The 22,817-nt window shown below is 46.0% G+C and overlaps 1 protein-coding gene across 9 annotated transcripts in view; it reads left to right on the forward strand.

The window, feature by feature from the left end:
- The window catches only part of LOC146816608 (cysteine-rich secretory protein 2-like), a 387,915-nt gene that overhangs the window by 275,688 nt on the left and 89,410 nt on the right, over positions 1-22,817 (forward strand). For all 9 annotated transcript variants that reach the window (XM_085610479.1, XM_085610484.1, XM_085610482.1 and 6 more), the window contains one exon: positions 5,414-5,527. In XM_085610479.1, the coding sequence (XP_085466605.1) occupies positions 5,414-5,527 (114 nt within the window). The remainder of the gene's footprint in view (positions 1-5,413; positions 5,528-22,817) is intronic.

Consider the following 22,817-nt stretch of genomic DNA (forward strand, 5'->3'; position numbering starts at 1 on the left):
CCCTTGCAAATTAAAGTTACCTTCACCACAGCGCTGCCAGTAGTAAAACAGGCAGATATTGTCAAGCATTCAGCACTTTTCTATTCCTTTAGTCATGGCCGTGGGTGTGCTTAGGGTATTACAGGCACCTTGGCAGTTATGTGTTTTTGGTCTGGAATGTATAGAGTTTTATAACATCATGTGCCACATTGACTTTGACCTCTGAGGTGGGGATTAATTGTTTGACGTCTTACATTTTATTAGGCTGCACTCTTCATTTTTGAAAATTGCGCCCTTTTGCAAAATAACTCTTTTTCTCATTCTACCTATAAAGAATGCATGAATACTACCATAAATTAGGTGGTGAAATTAAAAATATAGAAGGAGACATTATGGAGATGCACTAATTCAAGAACTCACAGTATCAAAAGACCATGTCCCTGTCATTGTGCCCAAATGGTTGACCAAACAAAGAGACTACTAACGTATGAAGTCACAGATATGGCAGGCACTATCTTCAACCCTCTGTTGAAAATACACCAAGGTTGTATGGCACAGAAAATGCACTGGCAAATACCAGTTATTCCACCAACTTCCTACTTCAGACCACATATACAAAGGCTTTATGTGGTCGCAAACAAACCAAATAGTAGAAGAAGGCTTTTTTACATGTACAAAGTTCTATTTGCGATTCGGTAACCTATTACCAAATCGCAAATTGTGTTTGTGATTTGGTATGTGGAAGGGGCGTGTATAGGGCATCCCTTCTTAATACCCAATCACAGTGGTTTGAATGTTTTAGGAAAAAAATGCAGTTGCAAAACATTCACATTTTACAGCCTAATTCAAGTAGGTGGTAACTCATTCGCAAATGGAAAGCTGTCCTCAAGAGTTTGAGTTTGAGTTTGAGTTTGAGTTTAAAATTACTTGTAGAGCGCACGTCTACCAGCGGTTTCTTGGCGCTATAGTTAACAAGGTCCTGGGCTAGAAGACTGGGGAAGCTGCTGGCGTATTATTCAAAGGACTTCATGAACAGGAAGGTCTTGAGGTGTTTACGGAATTGCGGGTACACGGTGATAGAGCGATAGAGACCCGTTCCCCATTGTAAATGTTTATAATATTATTTTTTTAAGAGGAGGCAGTGGTCCAATGGACTACTGCCTAGGCCTGGGCTTGAAATTTAGCTCACAGTTTGCTGAGTTTTTCCGACTCCATGCTCTGAGTAGCACGCTGATCTGCGAAAAACTCCACTCTGTGCTCGCTTGTGAGTGCAAAATCTTACTCCAGACCAGCTCCCAGCAAAATTTCTCCACACAGGCAGTCATGGATAATTGCTATGGCTCGAGTTGAGAAAACTCCTGTTTGCATTGAGAAAGCTGCCGCTCGAGAAGAAAACCTACTTGAGTGACAGAAAGAGGCAGCACCCTCCTGTGCTGTGCATGGAGCCGTTTGCGCTGATTTTCCAGTGCAGGACAAACATCCAGAGCTAACCATCAGTGCGAACGAAATGACAAAACGTTTCATAATTTTTTTTCAAATGCATCACATTTTCCTTTAAGGAAAACAGACAGTATTTAAAAGTATTTATTTTAATGCAATCCACCTTCCCTGTGATTTTAGCGATTCCCAATGGGTTTCGCAATCTGAGATCTACCTCATTAATGTTCATGAGGTAGGTCTATTTGTGACCTACTGGGAATCACAAAATGTGCAAAAGACATATTTGTAAATTGGTGTTTATGATTACCAAATAGTGAATTGCAAAAATTAACTATTTGGTATTCGCAAACTATTACCTTTGTATATATGTCCCTTCGTCCCTTACTCAGGCACACAGGCACACACAAGCCCATAAGGAAAATCTCTGAGTTTGCACAGTGTTGCCAGCACTGGTTTAACTTTAAGTTTAATTAATGTTGAATATTACCCAACACAAGATTTATTAGATCAGGTAGGGCTAACCTTCCACAGAAACAGGTAACGGCCCTGAAATGAAAATGGGTCTCACCTCCTAATTTCCTTGATTCATTTCCTCATCCATCCAATTTGAAATCAAAAATACATTATGTGTCTAATGAATGTAAGCACCTAAGCCCAGAGCATTCTATCACTACTCTACTGCATTGTTTATGGTGCCCAGGCCGAACTACCCTTAACACCAACATCTGCCTGAGACCCTTTGCCTTCTTTGATACATGCCAAACTACAGTATAAAAAACATTAAAATCCTTTGTGTAGGTTAATTTTTCTATTGCACCTCATTCATTTTCAACCTCCAAAAATGATATGGAAAAAGCTATTAATTTTGTGAAGGAGCAAACCAGAACGAATCCCCTCAAAATCTCATATGGCTAACTTAAACCTTGACAATATAATATTTACCATGCAGTTACTAAGGAGCATACTTATAAGGCCTTGCAACACCGGAGCGTCACTTTATATGATACTCCGGTGACGCACAGTGCAGACCCATATCTACAAGGCCACGTAAAGCCACCATGCATGGCTTTGCATGGCCTTTTGGATAAGGTGTAGAGCCATACAGCACAAGTCGCTGCATTGCCTTACATTGCGGCATGGAGGAATGCCGTGGGTGTTCCCACACACCACCCATGGATTTTGACATTGCCCTAGATTCACAACAAAGTGTGAATGTGGGGCAGCGCCAAAAACGTATGCCTCCCCTGGGCAGATGTAACGAGGAGAAATGCTTAAATCTTTCCTAGTTTTTTCCTCTTTCCATTTGTGCTGCATTCTGCAAACATTGAGGGCCTCATTATGATATCTGGCAGAGTCACTTCCGCCCAGCACCGCAACAGTCATTAGGATGCGACCATTCCTACATTTTACTATGGGAGCATGCATTCCAGGCATACACTGGTCCTAATGCATGCTCCCATTGTAGGTGCAGTTCATCCTTGCACCCTGTGGCAGTCACCTTAAGGGGGCCCTGTTGGTGGCCCCAAAGACGCTTTCCGACATGGTTTCCATGTCGGACAGACTGGCATGGAAACCATGTCAGAAAGCAGCATCTTAATTTCAAGGGCAGAAAGGCCCCCTCTTAAGATTACTTGTCGCATTCTGACTGGCGAATGGGCTCTCTGCGCCCATTGGAAGCCAGCCGAAATGACTGGTTTGATTCCTTTATGACAACCTCCATTGTAATGAGGCGGTCAGAAAGGAATCCAATCGGCACATTACAATGTGGCGGCTCAGAAGGCTCCTACTGTTGGTCGGAGCCTTCCGAGCCGCATCGTAATGGGCCCCTTAATGAGAAAACAGCCTTCATGATTGCCCCTTCCTGCACTAAAACAATCATGCCAACAACACAGATACCCTTGCACCATGGTGCAACGTTGCCTGTTGTGGCGCGCAGCTTCAAGTTTTGGGCTGGCGCTGGTTGAAAGGATACAAATGCACTGTATCTTGAAAACTCGGTGCATATCTGTCATCTCAAATTGGCATAGGGCAACACATCAATATTTAGGGTGATGTGACCCTCAAGCCCACAGACAATACTAACTTCATCTCCTCATATTTCTTGCCCTATTATTTGCAACTGGCACTACTGTTAATCAGGCCCTGCCTGATGCCCACTCCACTTTGATGGACTTCAGTGACATCATCCTGAAGTAGTGTGTCCATTACCTGAAGAACTTTTCAATATCAAAGACTATCACTGTGATGTACTCCAAAGATCAAATCCTGGTGGACAAGAACAACAAAGTACGTGTCCACGCAGATGACCTTCAGCTCTACCCTGAGGGCTCTTGTGCAAGTATATTAGCAGTCTGAAGGACTGCTAGCCATATATAAACATGCATTTTAAAGGCATACATCAAGCTGCGCTGCCCTACGGCAAAAGGAAAGGGCTGGAATGTGCCATATGTATAAGATACGGAACATTCCTGTCCTTTTCCCCAGATCTGGTGTATAATGGGCTGCCTTGCACCAAAGCAGGCACCTTTGCACCATGGTGCAATGTTGCCAGCATTGCGGAGATGCAAAAACAATTACAAGAGGCTTTTTCCTCTTTCTATGTGTACTGCAGAATGCATCACACATAGAAAGAGGAAAAAACGAGGAGAAATACAGATATTTCTCCTTGTTTTGCCTCCCTTAAGCCTCTCCTGGGAAGGAGTATGTTTTTGGCACTGCCTGAGAGTTAGGATTTCTAAATCTGGGGCAGTGCCAATAAGCCATGGATGTTGCTGGGAACGTCCCCATCAACACCCATTGCATGCCCCTTTACCACAGAAAACTTAATTAGAGGGAGCAATAGTTACAAGGCAGCATTTATCCCCCAAAATTGGCTTAGTGCTGCCTGGTAAATATGGAGCAGGCTTCTGCGCCATTGGAGCGTCACAAAAATGTATGCACCGGTGGCACAAGGAGCTTATAAATAAGCCCCAGAGCATGTATTAATCCCTAACAATAGCAAACAAACTAGCGCATATTTTGCAATTGTTCTCTAACTAGAAGACAGCTCTAATCCACATGTCTTGCAAATGAGTACCAACTTTAAGTCCACATTACAAAGAAGGCAAAGAATGGGCCGTCTAAGCAATATGTTGCCTGTGGTTGGTGGCAACAGCCTTCTACCTGGATCGGACTCCCACACTAACAGCACAATAACGTCCTCGCTTCAGTGGCACAAATCATCGAAGGACTTAAAAAAGAGGTACAAATCTCTCCATAGCTCATTGAATGTTATCGATTCCTCTGCCTCGTTTGGAAGATCCGGACTTCATCTGACCTGGTGATTTCAGGCTCGAGTAGACTCTGACATACTTGTATTTACAACCCCTGCACACATAGGTGTTTGCGTAGGGGTTGCTAATAAAAGTGGCACTTGTTAGCAAAGTCTTAGATTCCACATGAGTAATCATAGCCCATGCAGATAATAATAAAATCTGGCAAACATTTGACTCTTGATAACCTAAGTTGCCCATAAATAGTGTAGGCCACAGAGCATCTAGGACTAACACTGATTGGACTTGCTCTAATCTTCACTTTCCCTGCCTACCTCATGCAACATTTAAAGGAATAAAACATGATCAATGGATAACCTTCTCCAACCTCCCAAAAATCACAGCAAACAAATAGAGCTTACTAGTGAAGGACCTTCACAATAACAATAAGGGTCAACCATCATTAACCAAACATCCTATTTTGCATATTAAATGTCTCATGTGAATAGCTGTGTAACAATATGAACGGCCTACAGGAATTTACAGTTTTGGCAAAAGCAAACGTCTTACTAAGTTGTTATTATTATTGCAGACCTAATCTAAATCTCATACAGAATGATCACGACATATCGTGACATATCTTAAAATGTGGTCTCCTGTCATACAGGCACTGCCATTGTATACTAAAATCTTGTGTAAGTGTCTTGCATTAGGTGATTAATTGTCATAGTCATTTTTTGCAGCATTTTTTAGGAGCGCTGGACACGCACAACGAAAATGTTCAAAAAGAGATCATTGACACACTCAACACCTTAAGAAGAAACGTGACACCACCATCACGAAATATGTTACAAATGGTAAGTCTTTATTTCTTGTTTTGAAACCATGTTCACGTTAAATTATATCAAACTGGACAGATTGTTTTTATGTCTCACCCACAGGCAGCTGTGGCTGTTTGATGGAGAGGTTATGTCACCAATACTGACCCATACATACATATATACATATACATACATCCAATGCAAAAAGAGTGAGGTTTTGGACAGCCCCTTTTGGCAATTGGCTGTTGATAGTATTGTTATTGTTTGCCATTTGCTGAGTTGGGCTGTCCCTAAGCATTGGCGTTTTGTGAAAAATTATAATGTAATTTAAGTAATTCTCTTACCTCATCACTGTTCTTCCGCGATGCTTCGCTGTGTGTCTGTCCCCCCTCAACTCCAACACTTTATATTTAATTTGTGATTCTACCATCAAGACAGTGGAGTATCATAAGAGATGGTTTAACACGTAATAAGTATGTTTTGTGACCCAACCTATTAACACATAGGGTAGTTCAAAAAATTCCAAGGCATATTAGCAGAAGCCTGTGTGAAAATTTGACCCACTTCTACCAAATGCGTTTTTAGTAAATTTCTAATAATAAATCGCAAATAGTTATTGTACGAGAGGGAGCCGGCCATTTTTATGTGCAAATCGTAAAACAGAAGTCCGAGCGCGCAAGTACGATCCGTACCGCCCGTCCGAATAAACGACCGCATGTAAAAGGCCCCGTACGGAGCGAACGCTGTAGCACACATGTTCACGGGTAAACTTGTGCCCGGATACGAGTCGTACAGCCCCTCCTCCCCCCGCATATGTCAGCACCGTACCCCCCCTCCGCACCGTATCCCAGGACCGTACCCCAGCCCCGCACCTGTACGTGCCGCACCCAAGGCCCGTCTCCCAGCCCCGCACCTGTACGCACCGTACCCCAACACCGTACCCCAGCCCCGCACCTGTACGTGCCGTACCCCAACACCGTACCCCAGCCCCCCACCTGTACGCGCTGCACCCCAGGCCCGTACCCCAGCTCTGTACCTGTACGCACCGTAAACCAGGAGCATACCCCAGCCCCGTACCTGTACGCACCATACCCCAACACCGTACCCCACCCCCGCACCTGTACGCACCGTACCCCAGGACCGTAGTGCCTGTACGTGCTGCTCCCCAGGCCCAAACCCCAGCCCCTCACCTGTACGTGCCGCACCACAGGCCCCTATCCCAGCCCCATACCTGTACGCACCATACCCCAACACTGCCGTACCCCAGCCCCACACCTGTACACACCGTACGCCAACACCATACCCCATCCCAACACCTGTACGCACCATGCCCCAACGCCGTACACCAGCCCACCACCTGTACGCGCCGCACCCCAGGACCGTACCCCAGCCCCGTACCTGTATGCACCGTACCCCAACACAGTACCCCAGCACCCCCACCTAGCATCGCGTATGTACGGACCTTACCTACGCGAAAAATACTCGTACAGAACAAGGACACTGTAAAACAGCACAAGGAGCACTGCACCTTACTCACACCTTAACTTACACACCTTCACATAACCTCCTTCACAAACACCCCCTGTTCACATTCACACACACGCCGTCACATTCACACCCACACACCCACAACCATCCACACACACACCCCACACCATGACTACAGACAAGAATACAAAGTTCACAAGGGTGGAGCTGGACCTCCTTGTCAATGAAGTCATCAGAGTCGAGCCACAGCTCTTTGGAACATTGGTCAGACAGACCAGCATAGCCCAAAAAACTAGCCTGTGGCAGAGGATCGTCGATAAGGTGAATGCTGTTGCGCCCATCCGAAGGACCAGGGATGAATGCCAAGCCAGGTGGTACGATCTGCGCAGGGCAGTCAAGCGGAAAATGAACGAGGAATACGCCCAGAGCAACATCACTGGAGGTGGGCTGCCCCGCAGACCCGCACATTACCATCCCTGGGAGGAGAAGGTGATGGCCCTGCTTCCGCCGGTGGGAGTACACAGAGTTGAAGGAGTCGCAGAGCCTGGTGAGTACACAAACTACTTACGTTACATGGGGGCAATGGCCTCCACACCCCAAATACAACAAATGCACGCAACTACCCCCAAGCCCTCACCGGACACAACCACACTCAAAATCCACGCTCATGCCACTAACATGTCCATGCCCCATTCACAAAGCAAGGCCATGCCATGTCCCAGGCTACACAAACCACAAACCCAAGACTGGATGTCTGGGATGCTGGGAGGGTGGGCCTCACAAAACACATCGTGACACTCAGAAGCAGACATCAATGCCCTCAGCCCATATGGCCTAGGTACATACCCATGCACCATGCCCAAGGCACAGGGACTGGCAAAGTACTGACAAGGTAGCTGACAACTGGCCCCGCTGTATGCAGCACAAGGCCCTTCTGTGACCACTGTACACTCAAACACCAACTCCACTAGCTCAGATATCTAGCACAGGAACTCACACTCACTGTCATGCCAGCATGCACCATGAGGGGACAGACACATCACCTGGGAGATCCAATGACAAATCCCACTACACACAACAGCAGGCCTGGTCACAACCTCCCCCTTACACAAGCACACACCCCTGGGGCAGGCAACGGATTCATCCACTCTCACAATGGACATGTGACACAACAAGATCAATCCATAGCCAAATAAGCATTTTAGCCACAATTCTACAGGTCAAACACTCAGGAGAACATATCAATCTGTCCCCCGCAACATACCCATCCACAAGTGGACATTGAGAGGAATACTAGGCACATCCAACTACCTGGAGGAACTGTGCCAACTTGAATATGTCTGAAACATGGATGTCGCATGAAACAGCATTGGCATTGTCTCTCTCTCACACACAGGGCAACGTCATGGATCTCCCCCCAACAATGGGGGGGAAGAATCACAGTCCCAGGCTCGGTATGAAGATGATCCCACCGGCAGCGACGACTCTCACCACTCCGTGGATGACCCCGACCAACCTGGACCCTCTGGTGCCCAAGCCCCTTCAGCACCTGCTTCAGGTACATCTGTTCCAACCACCACCCCCATTCCTGCCACATCCCAGGAGACACCCAGGAGCCCTGCTCGCACTGAACAACACAGCCAGTCTGACCAGGAGGGACAAGGTTCTCCGGGCACCCAGGAGGAGGCAGGCAACCCCGCAAATGCCATCCCTCAGGGGTCCCGTAGACCCAATGTGCCCACAACAGCAGGCCAGGCTCGTGTTAGCAGGGGTGGTGGGAGTGGAGGCAGTCGGAGGCGCGAACCTGACCAGCCAGCTGAGGAAACCGGTATGTCACACATACGCCACATCTTGGAGACATACCGGCGTGACACCAGGGGCATCAGCCAGGTAGTGGGGAGCCTCACAGAGTTGAAGGGGACCCTTGACGAGATGAAGAACCTGCAGGCCAAGCAACACGCCAGTCAAAAACAACACCAAGGACGGATGGAGGCAAGACTGGGTGAGCTCCTGGCGGTGCAAAGGGACATAAGCCAATCACTCTGTCGGATCGCCGACAACATGGGCAACCCTCCCTGTGACACCAGGCGCAGACCAGCACCAGCCACAGGGAGGGAGGAGGAGGAGGAGGATTTGTCCGATGGAGCGTCTCAAACATCGTCAAGGCCTGCATCTGAGGGTCCCCGGAGGAAGGTGGGTCATCCACGGAAAAGACCGTGAGAGGCAGCGGACCATCCACATCTCCCAGGTCACCTGGCCTGGCACCTGGCCCTCTGGCGCAACAGCAGCATCACATCCAATGACATTCTCTGCCACATGGACTTGCTGGTCACAGTCTAACCAATGATGACCAACACTGTGGTCCGGACTCTGATGACTCCTAATGCCAAGGATACCATCTCCCCCTGTGAACTTTGGATTCCATGCACCCGGTAGAGCACCTCATTTCATCTACCAAAACACGTACCCCACCGCAAATAAACAAATTTATTTGGTATCATGAGATATTGCAGTCATTTTGCATTAGTCCACAACATATGTGTGTGTAAATGTCAAACTATGCCTCAGTGTTGAACTAACTCCACCCATCCGTACCCTTGGATCTGAGTCTGGTAGAGGACACACATGGGTCACAATGTGTCATTCAATGCAGACATGGAGCACAATACTCATCTGTGATGGCCTCAAGCTGCTGAGGGGGGGCTTGCAATACTGTGCGGACAGACCTATTTGGAAGAGTATCATTAAGGCGTAGAGGTCATGCCTCATTTGGAGGTTCCCAGGGAGGGAGTCCCAGGTATGTTTTCCCAGGTGGGAGAACTATATCTTGCATGCTGGAGTATGGTGGATGTAAAGATTGTTGGCCAGGGCAAGGTTGGATGCACGGAGATGGCCCAACGGGGTCTCGGATGACAGTGGTACAAGGTTGGTTTTGGGTCAGGGTTGTGGCCTGCCTCCTGAGTGTGGGTGGGGAGTCTGAAGGTCATCCTGCAGCACTCAGTGATCCATTGCAGCTATCTCTGCTGGACGGTGATGTGGCTGGGGCGCGGGATGTTGAAGCTGAGGTGTGCACATGCACCCTGGATGTGTACTAGTTTCCAGGGAGTGTGGATGTACTAGCTCCGTAGAGGGCAGGGCAGTATTTGACATGGATGTTGTCGTGGACCTGGGGGATGGTCTGTCTTTCCTTGTAGTGGATCTATCTGTGGATCATGCATAATGCAGAGGGTGTTGCAGCCGGAGGTACAGATGCTAGTGATTACCATGGCAAATGTGAGCGAGCAATACATGATGCACACCATCTTGCGGGTGGGACACAAGCAGTTGACCCAGCTGTAAGGGGACAATCCGCAGATGATTACCTCAGTCCTGTACAAGTCCAGCCTCAGGTGGCTGATGTTCAGCCATCCATCAATGGATCTCATGCATTCTTGCCTATTTGAACTGGCTATGTCGGCGTCTTTGGTAAGGGTGAGGAGCACCTGGCTGTCAATGGCACATGAGCTGATGATGAGGTGCTGTGCGCATGTGATGGTGGTGAGGGGGGTCCTGGATACATTGTAGATTGACACGCTGAGAGATGATACCTGGGCCATGTGCCAGATGACGACTCCATACTACCTGCAGAAGCCTTGACTCCCACGCACATGGCCTTGCTGGGGTACAGAGCTGGTGGGGAGTAGGAGGGACATGACCTGGTTGGTGTAACAGGGCCTGGAAGGCGTGGCAGCGCTGTGTAGGCAGTTGGAGTTGCACACTCATCATGCAAAGGTGTTGTGTGTGCGCTTAGAGTATGCCTCAGAGCAGCCGGTAGATATGCGGATGGACATTGCATGGAGGGTGGCTGCAACATCAGACTGTGGTGTGATGTGGGTCATTCAAGGCCATGAGGGTCGTGCAATGTGCACGTTGCATGTGCAGACGGTCCAGCCTTTGGCACCACGTGGCGGCAACAGTGGCACAGACAAGCTGATGCCAGCCAAATGAATGGGTGGAGGGAGGAAGGGAGGAGCATCTTTGAGGCGTGTGTGTTGCCACATCCGGAAACTCTGTGTGCCCTTGCTGCAGGGGCTGCAGCAGCAGGCGGCATGTCCTGGAAAATATGCCACAAGTTGCACACAAAGACAAGGATGTCAGAAAGGCCAACTGCAACAGGCGTATGTAAAGGAAGGAGTGTCCGGTTTTCAATGGCACACCAAGAGACAATGGACGCACAATCACCAAAGATGACTGACACCGGATCATGAAACTGAAGGCCGAGCTGCGCACAGGAAACAAATCCTCAGCAGGTGTTGAGGGCCCGTTGTGGGGACCAACATGGCCAAATACATACACAACCATGGACTTCATGCACAATAGCGAATCAAATCCATGAAGAACACCATGCATGTTGCTCATCTACACATAGACTCATATGCACAATCTTTGACAACTGTGCCAGAGATGCCGCATGCACAGTGGCAAGAGACCTGCATTGACAGAGATGAGGCACCTTGGAGGCTGATGAACACCTTTATTACTCAGGCCAACAGTAAGGGAAATGCATCCATATGAACAGACTCACAGGTCATTTGGTTGAACATGTGGGACCTACACTGGACACCCCCTTCACACCACAGATGCTGTAAATCCATTGAACTGGCACACAAGTGAAGGGTGTGAGCCAAACAACCCCTGATGCACACGGAGAGGCTGCAATTCCCCATTGAGCCTCTTATGGGGATGTCCCACATTATGTCCACCCGTAGCCTCCCGTATGTTTCAGAGGGAAGTTTCACACACATTGATGCCTTCCTCACAATCCACAATCCCATTACAGATGACTGCCACGTAGGGTGACTATCAAGTACTGGGAGTCATGCTACATGTCAGGTGCCCCATGGTGAGTCGACATGTATGCATAGTAACAAAACATGCACAGGAGCAGTACCCACACATTCCAAACAACTACCACACCCAAAATGCCTTGTTGCAATCCTACCCAAAGGAGAATTCTCACCATGTTCGTGCATGTAACACTGATTCAGCACACGTTGAAATACTCATGAGGAATAGCAGGAGCCCAACGATGCCACGAGCAGATAGCATGCGCAAATACCTGGGGATGACATACACACAAGAAGTCACTGAAAAGATACTCAACCGCATGCATGGTCATTGACTCTACAGGAATAAGGTTGTCACCAGGCTAATTTTAAATTTACTGTCTCATCCACAATGTGGGGAATGACATCATCACTCGAGTACCACATCAGAACACACCTCTAAGTAACTTAGCATACAGTCAGGTGGACACACACATCGCAACACATGCCACACAAGGCTAAAAGCGTGCACACTCAGACCCAGGGACTCACCAATTTTGAGAAGAAGTTGCGTATGAGCTGACTCCGGATGTCCTCCTCCTCATCATCCTCCTCCTCACTTGCCTCGTGAACAAGCCCTTCATCCTCCACGGGTGGATGTTCCTGCTCATCCGGATCCAGGATGAGTGGCACAGCTTTCTCCACTGCCATGTTGTGCAGCATGCAGCACACGATGAAGATTTTGCAGACCTTTACCGGTGCATATGGGAGGGATCCACCTGTCTTATGAAGGCCAAACGTCCTCTCAATCACTTGCCTGGTCTGCCCATGGGTGGTGTTGTAACGGTGATCTGCAGCTGTTCTGGGTTTGCGGAGAGGCGTCATCAGCCATGGCATGTTGGGTTAGCCAGAGTCCCCTACATGGAAACATCATGTACAGAAGTGGGTCAGGAGAAGCTGTAATATACAAAGATACCGCTAAATACAGGACAAACAGAGTATACCCACCATCAAGACATGCTCGTTCGTTGTGCAGCCGCAGCATCATTTCTGGCACCCTGCTACGCCTCATGATGTAGGCATCGTGTGCTGACCCTGGAAAACGTGCACAGACATGGGAAATCAGCATGTTAGCAAGACACACCACAAGGGCATTAATGGAGTGATAATGCTTTCGGTTTCGATAGGCTACCTCCTGTGCCTGTGGTGGCACATGTGTCCCATCAATGGACCCAATTACATGGGGCATCCCTCCCATGGCATAGAACTCACCCTTGACACCCGTCAACTGCTCAGGAGTCGGAAAATGGATGAATTCATCCAGGTGCCCCAACATGCCTTCTAAAACATCATGCAGGACACGGCTGAACATGGTCTGGGACATGCCACCCACATCAGCTATGGTGAATTGAAAAGTACCGGTGGCAAAAAAATGTAGGGCTGCCATCACCTTCATCTTGGGGGTCAGCGCAGTAGGATAACTGTGTCGCGGTTGGAGGTGTGGTGCCAGCCTGTTTGTCAGGTCCCCAATTAACTGTTGGGTGAATCTTTAACGGCGTATGCAGTCACGTTCCCTCATGGCACCCAAGTCTGGCATTGGTCGGGGGAGAGGCGGTGCCCTGCAGAAATTTGGAAGGAATAACGAAGAGTGAGTACATCACAGCACCAATGTCAATAAACTGAGCACATGTTCAACTGCTAATACACATCTGCAAAATACAGAGTCTGGTCTGTGCAATACATCCAGGACACGTATGCCAGCCAGATGCGACTCCTAGGAAGAGCCAGCTACAACCGTTGATTGTCAAGTTCTACATTACATGCCCTGAAACAAGCTGTGGGCCAGTGTAAGTGAACAGCCAGAGACATCACAGGAGTGACATACATCCACATATCAGCTTTTGAAGGATGTCATCTCATACCGACAGCTGGCAGCAAGCTAGACGCACAGGGCACATGTCATTAAAAATTAGCAGCTCACACACATTGCGATGAAGGGGTACATGTGAAAAAAGAAAACACAGACATGGAGACGATGCAGATATGTCCTCATGTCAAAAGAACATGTTCGATGCATCCAGACACACGTAACGTGTGAATCCACATGTGGCATGTTGTGCGTATATGTGTGCCATGGCCATCTACGCACAGACACATGTTGGATGCAGCAACAGCAGATACAGTTGACGGAACACCAACAGAAAGCTCATGGGAACACATGACACACACGACATAGTCACATCGGGCCACGCTGGTAGTGAGATGTCAGGTGTCAGTGTCCCTGTCCCTGGCATCAGGGGACAGTTGCGGGTGTTGGTGACTGTGCCATACCAGTGATGCAGTTTCTGACACGTTTGTACTACATGCACACATGTGCAAAATGTGAAGGGGAAGTGTGCCACAGAGTGCCCCATCACACATGCCATCTGTCCAGAGGTCATCACACATCTATTGTGCAAAAACATGAGGAGAAAAGTGCAATATCACTGCCTGACACACATAGGCCCTGCACAAGAAGAACTGCACTGACAATGACTTGATGTTCAGCCTTGTGCGAGTGTGAGACCTCCATTCCTGTCCTTTGCACCTCCTATCACCAGTGGAAGATGTGAAACGCACCGTACACACGCTCCGAGGCATGTGTACGGTACGTATCACTATATTGGTGTTGGCGTAGGAGTACGCGTGTGTGTAAGGACCGTACACACGTACGTGTACGACCAGTTTGTACACGTACGTGTACGACCAGTGTGTACACATGTGTACACGTACGTATACACACTGGTCGTACACGTACATGTACGACCAGTGTGTACACGTACGGGTACGACCAGTGTGTATACGTACGTGTACTACCGTCGTACACGTCCGTGTACACACAGGTCGTACACGTCTGTGTACACACTGGTCGTACACGTATGTGTACGACCAGTGTGTACACGGACGTGTCAAACGCAATGTGCAACTGGTGCCGTAGGGGTACGTGTCAAACGCACCGTACCTGTGTGTGGATTTTCAAATTACATAGGGGACACATGAGGGACAAGTATTAGGGCCTAAATGCATTCTGGTTGTCATGAATACCGAGTTTCCAGTTCAAATTTTTCCATCAGGTGGCCTGGAAAAGTCAGTTGGCAACTAAATACTATGTGGCAAAGTGGTTGTTGACTCCACATGATGCACAAATTTTGAACCATGCAAAAGCAGTCACTGGTGTACGTTTAAAGGGATTGGAGGAAACGTAGGATGCAAATGAGTTTGACCAATCACTCTGTACTCCTGTAAATGAAACAGCCCAGCAAGGCAGATATAAGTCAGCCAGGACCCATGAGAGGGCACTTGCCTGCACAACCTTTCATTCCACACCACTGCTGCTGTCATTGCTTCCTCTGTCACCATGTCCAGGTCTGTGGAGAGGGCCCAGCCATTCACCCAGGAGGAGAATGAGGCGTTGCTGGACGTCATCCTCCCACAGTACTCCAGCCTGTATGGAAGACCAGGGGAGCAGGTGAGTGCTGACTCCACTAGCTTTGACTGTGCCCCTTTTTTGTGACTGTCACTTCTGGCATTGTGTCCAGGTGTGACAGACATGCAATGTTGTTTAGAGTGGGTCGCAGGGGGAGAATGCCTTAAGTCTCCCATGCAGAGCATGATGTAGTTCATATCTGCACTCCTCACTTGCATTGTGCTTACTGTGACAATCACTGCATGGTGCATGGCACATTCAGCCTGGCTAATCCTCTTGGGCATTTTAGTTCTATAGTCCTGATGTGATTCTGTGGTCCCCCCGGTGTGACAGGTGACTGTACCCACAGATGTGTGTGAGTTGAGTGTAGCTGTGGTGAGAGAGCCCAAATGATGTGTACGCCCCCTGGAAATTGATGTGTGTGAATGTTCCCTGTCATGTGGGTGAGTGTCTATGTGGAGTGTTGCACCACAGCTGCATGGAGGAGGCATATGCTCTACCCATCTGATGTGAGAAGGAAGTGTGTCTGACGTGCTGAGCTAGCCCCACACTTGTGACACCCCCAGTCAAGTGGCACATGTGCAGAATGAGGTTTGTATCCACTGTTGCCAATGGAAGTTGATTGTTCTGTGCCTGTGTGTGTCTGTCTACTCTGCTGAGGTTGCGTCAGTGGCCTGGGGCATGTGACTGCTTTGAGGTGCTGTCCATCATCCTAGTGTTGCTTGTGATGCACAGTGTGAGCCATGATCAGTGATTGTGTCGCACCTCTCATGCCACCTGTGTACTTTCAATGCCATGTAGTGCATTTGGGCTTCCCTAGAGGCTAATGTCCCTATGACAAAGGTGCTATGAGTTGGCTGCATACTATGCCCTGTTCAAGAAAGAAAAGATGTTCAAATGTGTGTCTCTGTGACATGGAGCAGGTGTAGTGATGTTGTCTCACTTTGTCATCCTCACAGGTAACCGCCTACGAGAAGGGGAGAATTTGGAAGCGGGCCGTGAGGGCCGTGATGTCGGTGCAGGGTCGGTGACGGTGCCTACCCCAAGTGAGGAAACACTGGCAGGACATCTGGTGCTGGACCAGGAGGATCGCCCGGGTCCTGCTGGAGGACTCACCTCCACGAAAGCACGGCAGGCGTCGACGACAGACCCACCAAATGAAGCGTGTCCTGGCGGTGGTCTTCCCTGACATGGTTAGGCGGTTACAGGAGAAACAGCAGCAAGGAGGGGGTAGGTACATGTGTGTTTTTTGTGTGTCACCAGCCTTTGGAAGTGCTCAGTCGCCTGGATACACTGCCAGGGTTTATATGTGCAGTGCATATCCTGTTCCCCCAAGTCAACCGGTCCTGTTCTTCCTCCCTTCCCCTCCTTGACATGTGTTCCCTGGTCTGTGTGTAGTCACTCTTGCACATGGTCATCTAGGCTGCCAGTTAATCCAAGTGCACAATGCTTGCTTCATCATGTGTGGGGGTGGTCTGTGACATGTGTTGGTACCTTGCCTGTGCCCTGTCCTGTTCAGTCATTTGGGGGTCCATAATTGTTGGCACTGATGCTGAGTCTCAACATAGGAGTGTGAGGCTTAAAATGAACAGACTTGCAGCATGCATGACCAATGTTGTGGCCTCAGACATGATGTGCATGAGTGGGAGATATGCATAGTGCGGGTACGGTTCCTCCTGTTGCAGTCAGATCTATCCAGACCATGGAGCAGTGTGGCCACTACAGTCCCCTGAGACACCTTTTCCTAGGAATCATGTGTGTCATCCAACACTGTGGACATTTTCTGTGTGTTCAGCATAGGTTGGCCTCTGTGGCATTGTTCCCTGGACTCATTTGTATTTCTGTAAAGTGTGCTACATGTGTCCACTGTACAGGGTGACCCCATTTGGCTTGTGCATACTCACACTGGCCAGTGCCTGTGTGTCTCTGTACAACTATCTGATGATGGTTGTTTGTCACTAATATGTGTGGTCAGCCGCACGAGGTGATGTTGAGTACATTTAGGAGTTCTTGACGCACATTTTAGTAAACCCAGATTAAGAGGTGTAAGTACTTGCTCTGTCTCAATCACATTGTCTCAGGTAGGGGGGTTTGTGCGGGCAAGGCCTACATGTCCAAACCTTATGTCTCCTTGCCAGGTCTGACCTCTGTGTGATAATTGTCTGGACAGACACTCAACATCATGTTGTACAGGGTTTAATGTTTGTGCTTTGCAGCATGTGTCAAAAGTTAATAGACATGGTTCCTGCTCATCCATTTTTGGCAACGGTGTGTGGTCCAGATGCTACGTAGTTTGGTCTGTGTGTGCTGACATCTGTGTGGACAATCTTGGTTCCCATGAGGGTGTCTCCTCAGTACAGGTGCTCCTTGTTCCGACACAATTGCAGGGCCATTAGCTAATGCATTGTCCTGTGTTTGGACATGTGTGCCATTCCACATGACAGGTAGTGGATCAGATGTGTTGCCAAATGTGTCATGATGTTACAGATGGCCATGTGACAGGTGGCATGATTCAAGTTGTTAGTCAAGCAGTCTTGGACGTTGGCACTCACTACACTTATCTTTTATGCAAATAATTAGGACCCCCTGAAGATTCCTAGGACAGGGTAATATATGTTTGTAGAATAACAACCTAGGCAATTCTTGTGAGTAGCAGTTGTAAATAATTTCTATCTAATAGTCAGAACAGTATAAGCAGTGAGACGAAAAAATGAAAATTGTAATTCTTTTTTAATTATAAATTCTGGGTACATTCACAATTAAAAACAAATTTAATATACATAGTAAAATTATGACAAATACTAAAATAAATTGTGGGTTACACAGGGATGAAGAATATACAAATATGGTGGCACAACTGTATATTATTCGACGCGCGTTTCGGCGTAGTTAACGCCTTCGTCAGGAAAGCTAAGGCCACAATTCCTGTAATATAAAAAGAAATATAAAAATTCTAAATCATATTTCGTCACTGCCAGAGTATTTGTTAGGCCTGGGCGGTAAATTCCGTTCCGCTCGCGGAATTTGCGGAATTTATGTAATTTCGTGTTCCGCGGAGAACGCGAAATTGCCCAAAATTCTGCTTTCCGCAGCTTCGCGGAATTTTTGCTTGTTCGCGATCTCAAACTGCGTGTTCGCGAGATATTTCCCCCCGAGCACGCAAACAGCGGTCGCGAACAGGAAAAAAGCATCGCGAACAAGCAATTCCGCGTGTTCGCGGAATTTCTGCGTGTTCGCGGAGATTTTAAACCATTTCGCGGAGATTTGCGGAACGCGACTTCGCAAATTCCGCCCACCCCTAGTATTTGTTACAAATTCTCTTAATGTTGAGTTTAACATATTTTAAGTCTGACTAAGTAGTTTGATTTAATGAACATGTGGTATGCCTTCAATCACAAGATTATAATTGTAACTTTGTTGTAACAACGCTGAGTTCGATCACAAAAAGAAGAATAACTGAGACATCATCAACTTACAGATACAATAGAACTATTAAAGCAGTATATTTCATTCTTTGACATTTCAGCCTATTGCTAATTAGAAGTAATTTTTACAGGAAGAAGGAGTAGTGAGAGGGTATAGAGCAGATAGTTGTGTTATCCATTAATTTAATTTAAGACAGAGGATAATTCGTTACATGTCTACCTGTGCTTCAAGCATCAAACAAGGGGTTTCCAGGAATTTAGGTAAGTTATTTTTCTTGTAGGTGGATGCCTATTAATGTAGAACACATGATTAGCTGATTTTATTAGAAGCCATTTTCTTTATACTAGTTCATCCCAAGTTGATTAATACCATAATTGATGTTTATTCATTCAAATATAGTAGATGTTGAAATGGGATGGCTGTTCTTTTATGTTCTGTATTCCGATAAGTCCATGAACATGGTACAACCTAAGGTAATAGGAATTAGAGGATATATAGCTTGCTGATATTTAGAAGGGAATGAAACAGCACAGCTTGGTTACTCATTAGTGCCGTTGTTACATTACCTTATTTAGTGGAAGTTTTACGTATAGATGACAATTCTTTAATGCTTCGTTGCAAGCAGTTCTTATATGTTTTTTAAAACCTAGGAAAATGAAAACACGAGGATGTTCAAATGACTATTATGTATATTTAAGTCTAAATGTGGGTTAAAGTTTATGATTTAATGTGGTTGCCGCATTACCTGGTATCGAGTAGATTCTTGTAAGTGCCGGTCTTGATAAAAAAGGTTGATATATAAAACAGTGGCAGTAGAGGCGTCGCAGGTATGATATAACCTAGGAGTGGGATGACATGAATGAAGTTAAAGTAATGCGTGGGGGAAAGATGTGGAAATGAGAGTAGTTACTGTGCTATTGATACGAAAAAAATATGTATGCTGCTAATAGTCTGCCAATTGGAAAAGAGTTTCGCTTATTAGATAATGTTTGAATCAAATGTTTTAACATGATTCATAGATGTGCGAGAGATATCGTTATAGTGTAGTTTAAACATGCAACGTTTGATAGTTGTTAGTAGGCCTTCGTCGTGTCGCATTAAATGTGAAAATGTCTATCGGTCGATCTGAACAGGTTTACTTAAGTATTGAAGGTGCCTAAAGAGTAGACCGTGTCGTTTCTAGTGATATTCTCCGATTCGTTATTAGTATGTTACACGTGTACGCTGCTACATTGTATATACGCGCAAAGCGAGTGATGGACGACTTGTTACAGACTGATGTTAGGATCTAAAATATTAACAGTCTGGAGTTTGTTCTTAATAGCTCAGTCACGTAATCTAATATTAAGTTTTTACGGTGAGATCAAGTGGCGGGCAGGCTTACCTTTACATTAGACGCGTTATCGATGTCGACCGGGCTCTTTGGATAATGGTTGAAACAATGTATCGATGTATCCCGTCTATATATTGGTATTCGTCTTTATGAGTGGTGCCTTCCCATTGGTGCAATTCTAGAGCCTAACGTCTGAAAATTACGTAGCTTAAATGACGTTAGGCTACGTTTACAGCGTATTGAAGTGGCTAACCTATCAATGCAACGTATCACTTTTCAAATTAAGTATTAACGAACGCGATCTAAAAAATACGGCGCGTGGTGTAGCGGAATTCATTAGCATATGTTGATCTTTCAGTGCATCGTATCGCTTTTCAAGTTATGTATTGACGAACGTGATGTAAAAAATACAGCGCGTGGCGTAGCGGAATTCATTAACATATGGTGATCTTTCACATATCGCAATTCGTACTTTTATCATTTAGATAATATATAACAAGAGGTCTGTGTGTCGCCGGCAAATGGTACAACCTCCATGTTGTATGATGGAATAAATCTTGTGTCACAATAGTGACATAATGAGAGGCCTTTTGTTATTTTTCCTATTCGCTCAAAAGTAAGTCTTAAAACTTTTTTTGTTGTGATGTACTGTAGCTGTAGTAATGAATTAATTGGTACAGCACAAAATTAGATTACAGGGGAAGTTCTACGGAAAGGATTAGGAAGAAGAACCTTACGTCCATTATGTTATTTTTAGGGGAAGGGATTTCTCAGAGCTTTCTTGGATTTATAGGGTTTCTTAATGGTGAGGGTGTATCACTACTAAGATAGAGGGTGAATGCATGTTGTATTGAGAAAGTTAGCAGATTAAAGGGTACTTTAGATGATTGCATTTTCCCACGGTAATTCATTGTTGAGACCATTTTTAAAAGTATTTAGTGAAAAAATCCAAAAGACTTCCCGTTTTTTGCGGATTTTGGTTCCATATGTTTCATCTGGTATGTTGATTTTCTCTAAAATGCGCCAGCGGATGTCATCTGGTTTGTGTTGAAGTTCTAAGAAGTGTTTTACCAGAGGGGCTGTCAGTTTTTTAGTTTTTATGGCTGAGCGATGTTCAGATATTCTTGTTTGTATTGCTCTGGATGTTTCTCCCACGTAGCCTAATTGGCATGGGCAGAGAATAAGGTACACTACGTTTTGTGTTTTGCAGTTCCACATCTGTGTTGCTTGAATTGTAAAACCATTATGTGTTAGTGTCTCACCTGAACTGATGAGATCACAGGATTTACAATTAGTACACTTAAATGTTCCTTTAATGGGACGTTGCCCATCGATGGATTTCTGTATGTACTGGGATTTGATGTTACTATCTTCAAATTTAGAGTGTACTAGGATGTCTTTCAAATTTTTATTTCTGCGGTGGGCATATAGAGGTTTTTCTAGTTTGGTGGTACTGGTAGGGCTGCAATTCAAAATATGCCAATTTTTATTGATAATGTATTTAACTTTAGCATTCAAGGTTGAGTGCCTTGTTATACATACCAATTGTTTTTGTTCTTGTATTTTATCTTTTCGCAATAGGCAGTTTCTGTCGTAGAATCTAGCTCTTTTGTATGATTCTCCTATGAGGCGATGGGGGTAGCCTCTTTCTAGAAATTTGGTTTTCATGATGGTGGCTTGTTTGTCAAAGTCTGAAAGGTTAGAACAATTCCGTCTGACTCTTAGGAATTGTGAAAAAGGAATACTTTGTTTCTGGCTGCGGGGGTGATAGCTTTGGAAATGTAGTAAGGTGTTTCTTGCGGTAGGTTTGATATGGAGATCTACTTCTAGTAGTCCTGATCGGTTTATGATGTTGATATCTAAAAATTCGACTTGATCATTGCTGCTATTACTTGTAAATTTCAGGTGAGGGTCTGTTAGGTTAAGCCACTGGATGAATTCAGGAAGTGTGTCGTCCCCACCAGTCCAGATAAAAAAGATGTCATCAATGTATCTGGACCAGTGGGTCACAGATTCGAAAAAAGGGGCTGCTTCATTGTAGATAAATTTGGATTCCCATCTTGCCATGTAGATATTGGCTATAGATGGGGCTACAGATGCTCCCATACTAACGCCTTTGGTTTGGGGAAAAAGATGATGTCCAAATGAGAAAATATTTTCTGTGAGTATGATTTGTAGGCACTCTTTGATGAATGGTTTAGAGCAAGGTATTTTAAATGCATCTATAAACCAGTCAGTAGCCTCTATTGCTTCTTGTTGTGGAATGTTACTGTATAGCGACTCGATGTCGAGGGTCACTAATACATCATGGTTACTGTTGAAAGTTAGATGTTCAACTTTGTTGATTATATCTCTTGTGTCTTGCACATAGGATGTGATTTGAGAGATGTAGGGTCTTAGCTGGTTATCCACAAATTTAGATAGAGGTTCTGTGACTGTGCCGATAGTGGAGACTATCGGTCTATATGGAGGGTTTTTGAGGCTTTTATGGATTTTTGGTACTCCATATATACATGCCGTTTTATTTTTTGAGGAGTTGAGGTAATCATATTCTTTAGTTGTAATGTGTTTTTCATCTAGAGCATGGGTTGTTAGAGTTAGTATTCGTTTTTCTATTTCAAAAATAGGGTTAGTCTGTATTTTTGAGTAGAAGGTATTATCTTGTAGCATATTGAGCATCTTATTTTTGTAGTCGTCAGTATCTAAGACGACAATTCCGCCACCTTTATCGCAGCATTTTATTGTTAAGTGCTTATTTCCTATTAGACTTTTCATTGCTGTGAATTCTTGTTTGTTCAGATTGTAGGC

This window comes from Triturus cristatus, chromosome 6, assembly GCF_964204655.1.
Source record: "Triturus cristatus chromosome 6, aTriCri1.1, whole genome shotgun sequence".
Lineage (NCBI taxonomy): Eukaryota > Metazoa > Chordata > Amphibia > Caudata > Salamandridae > Triturus > Triturus cristatus.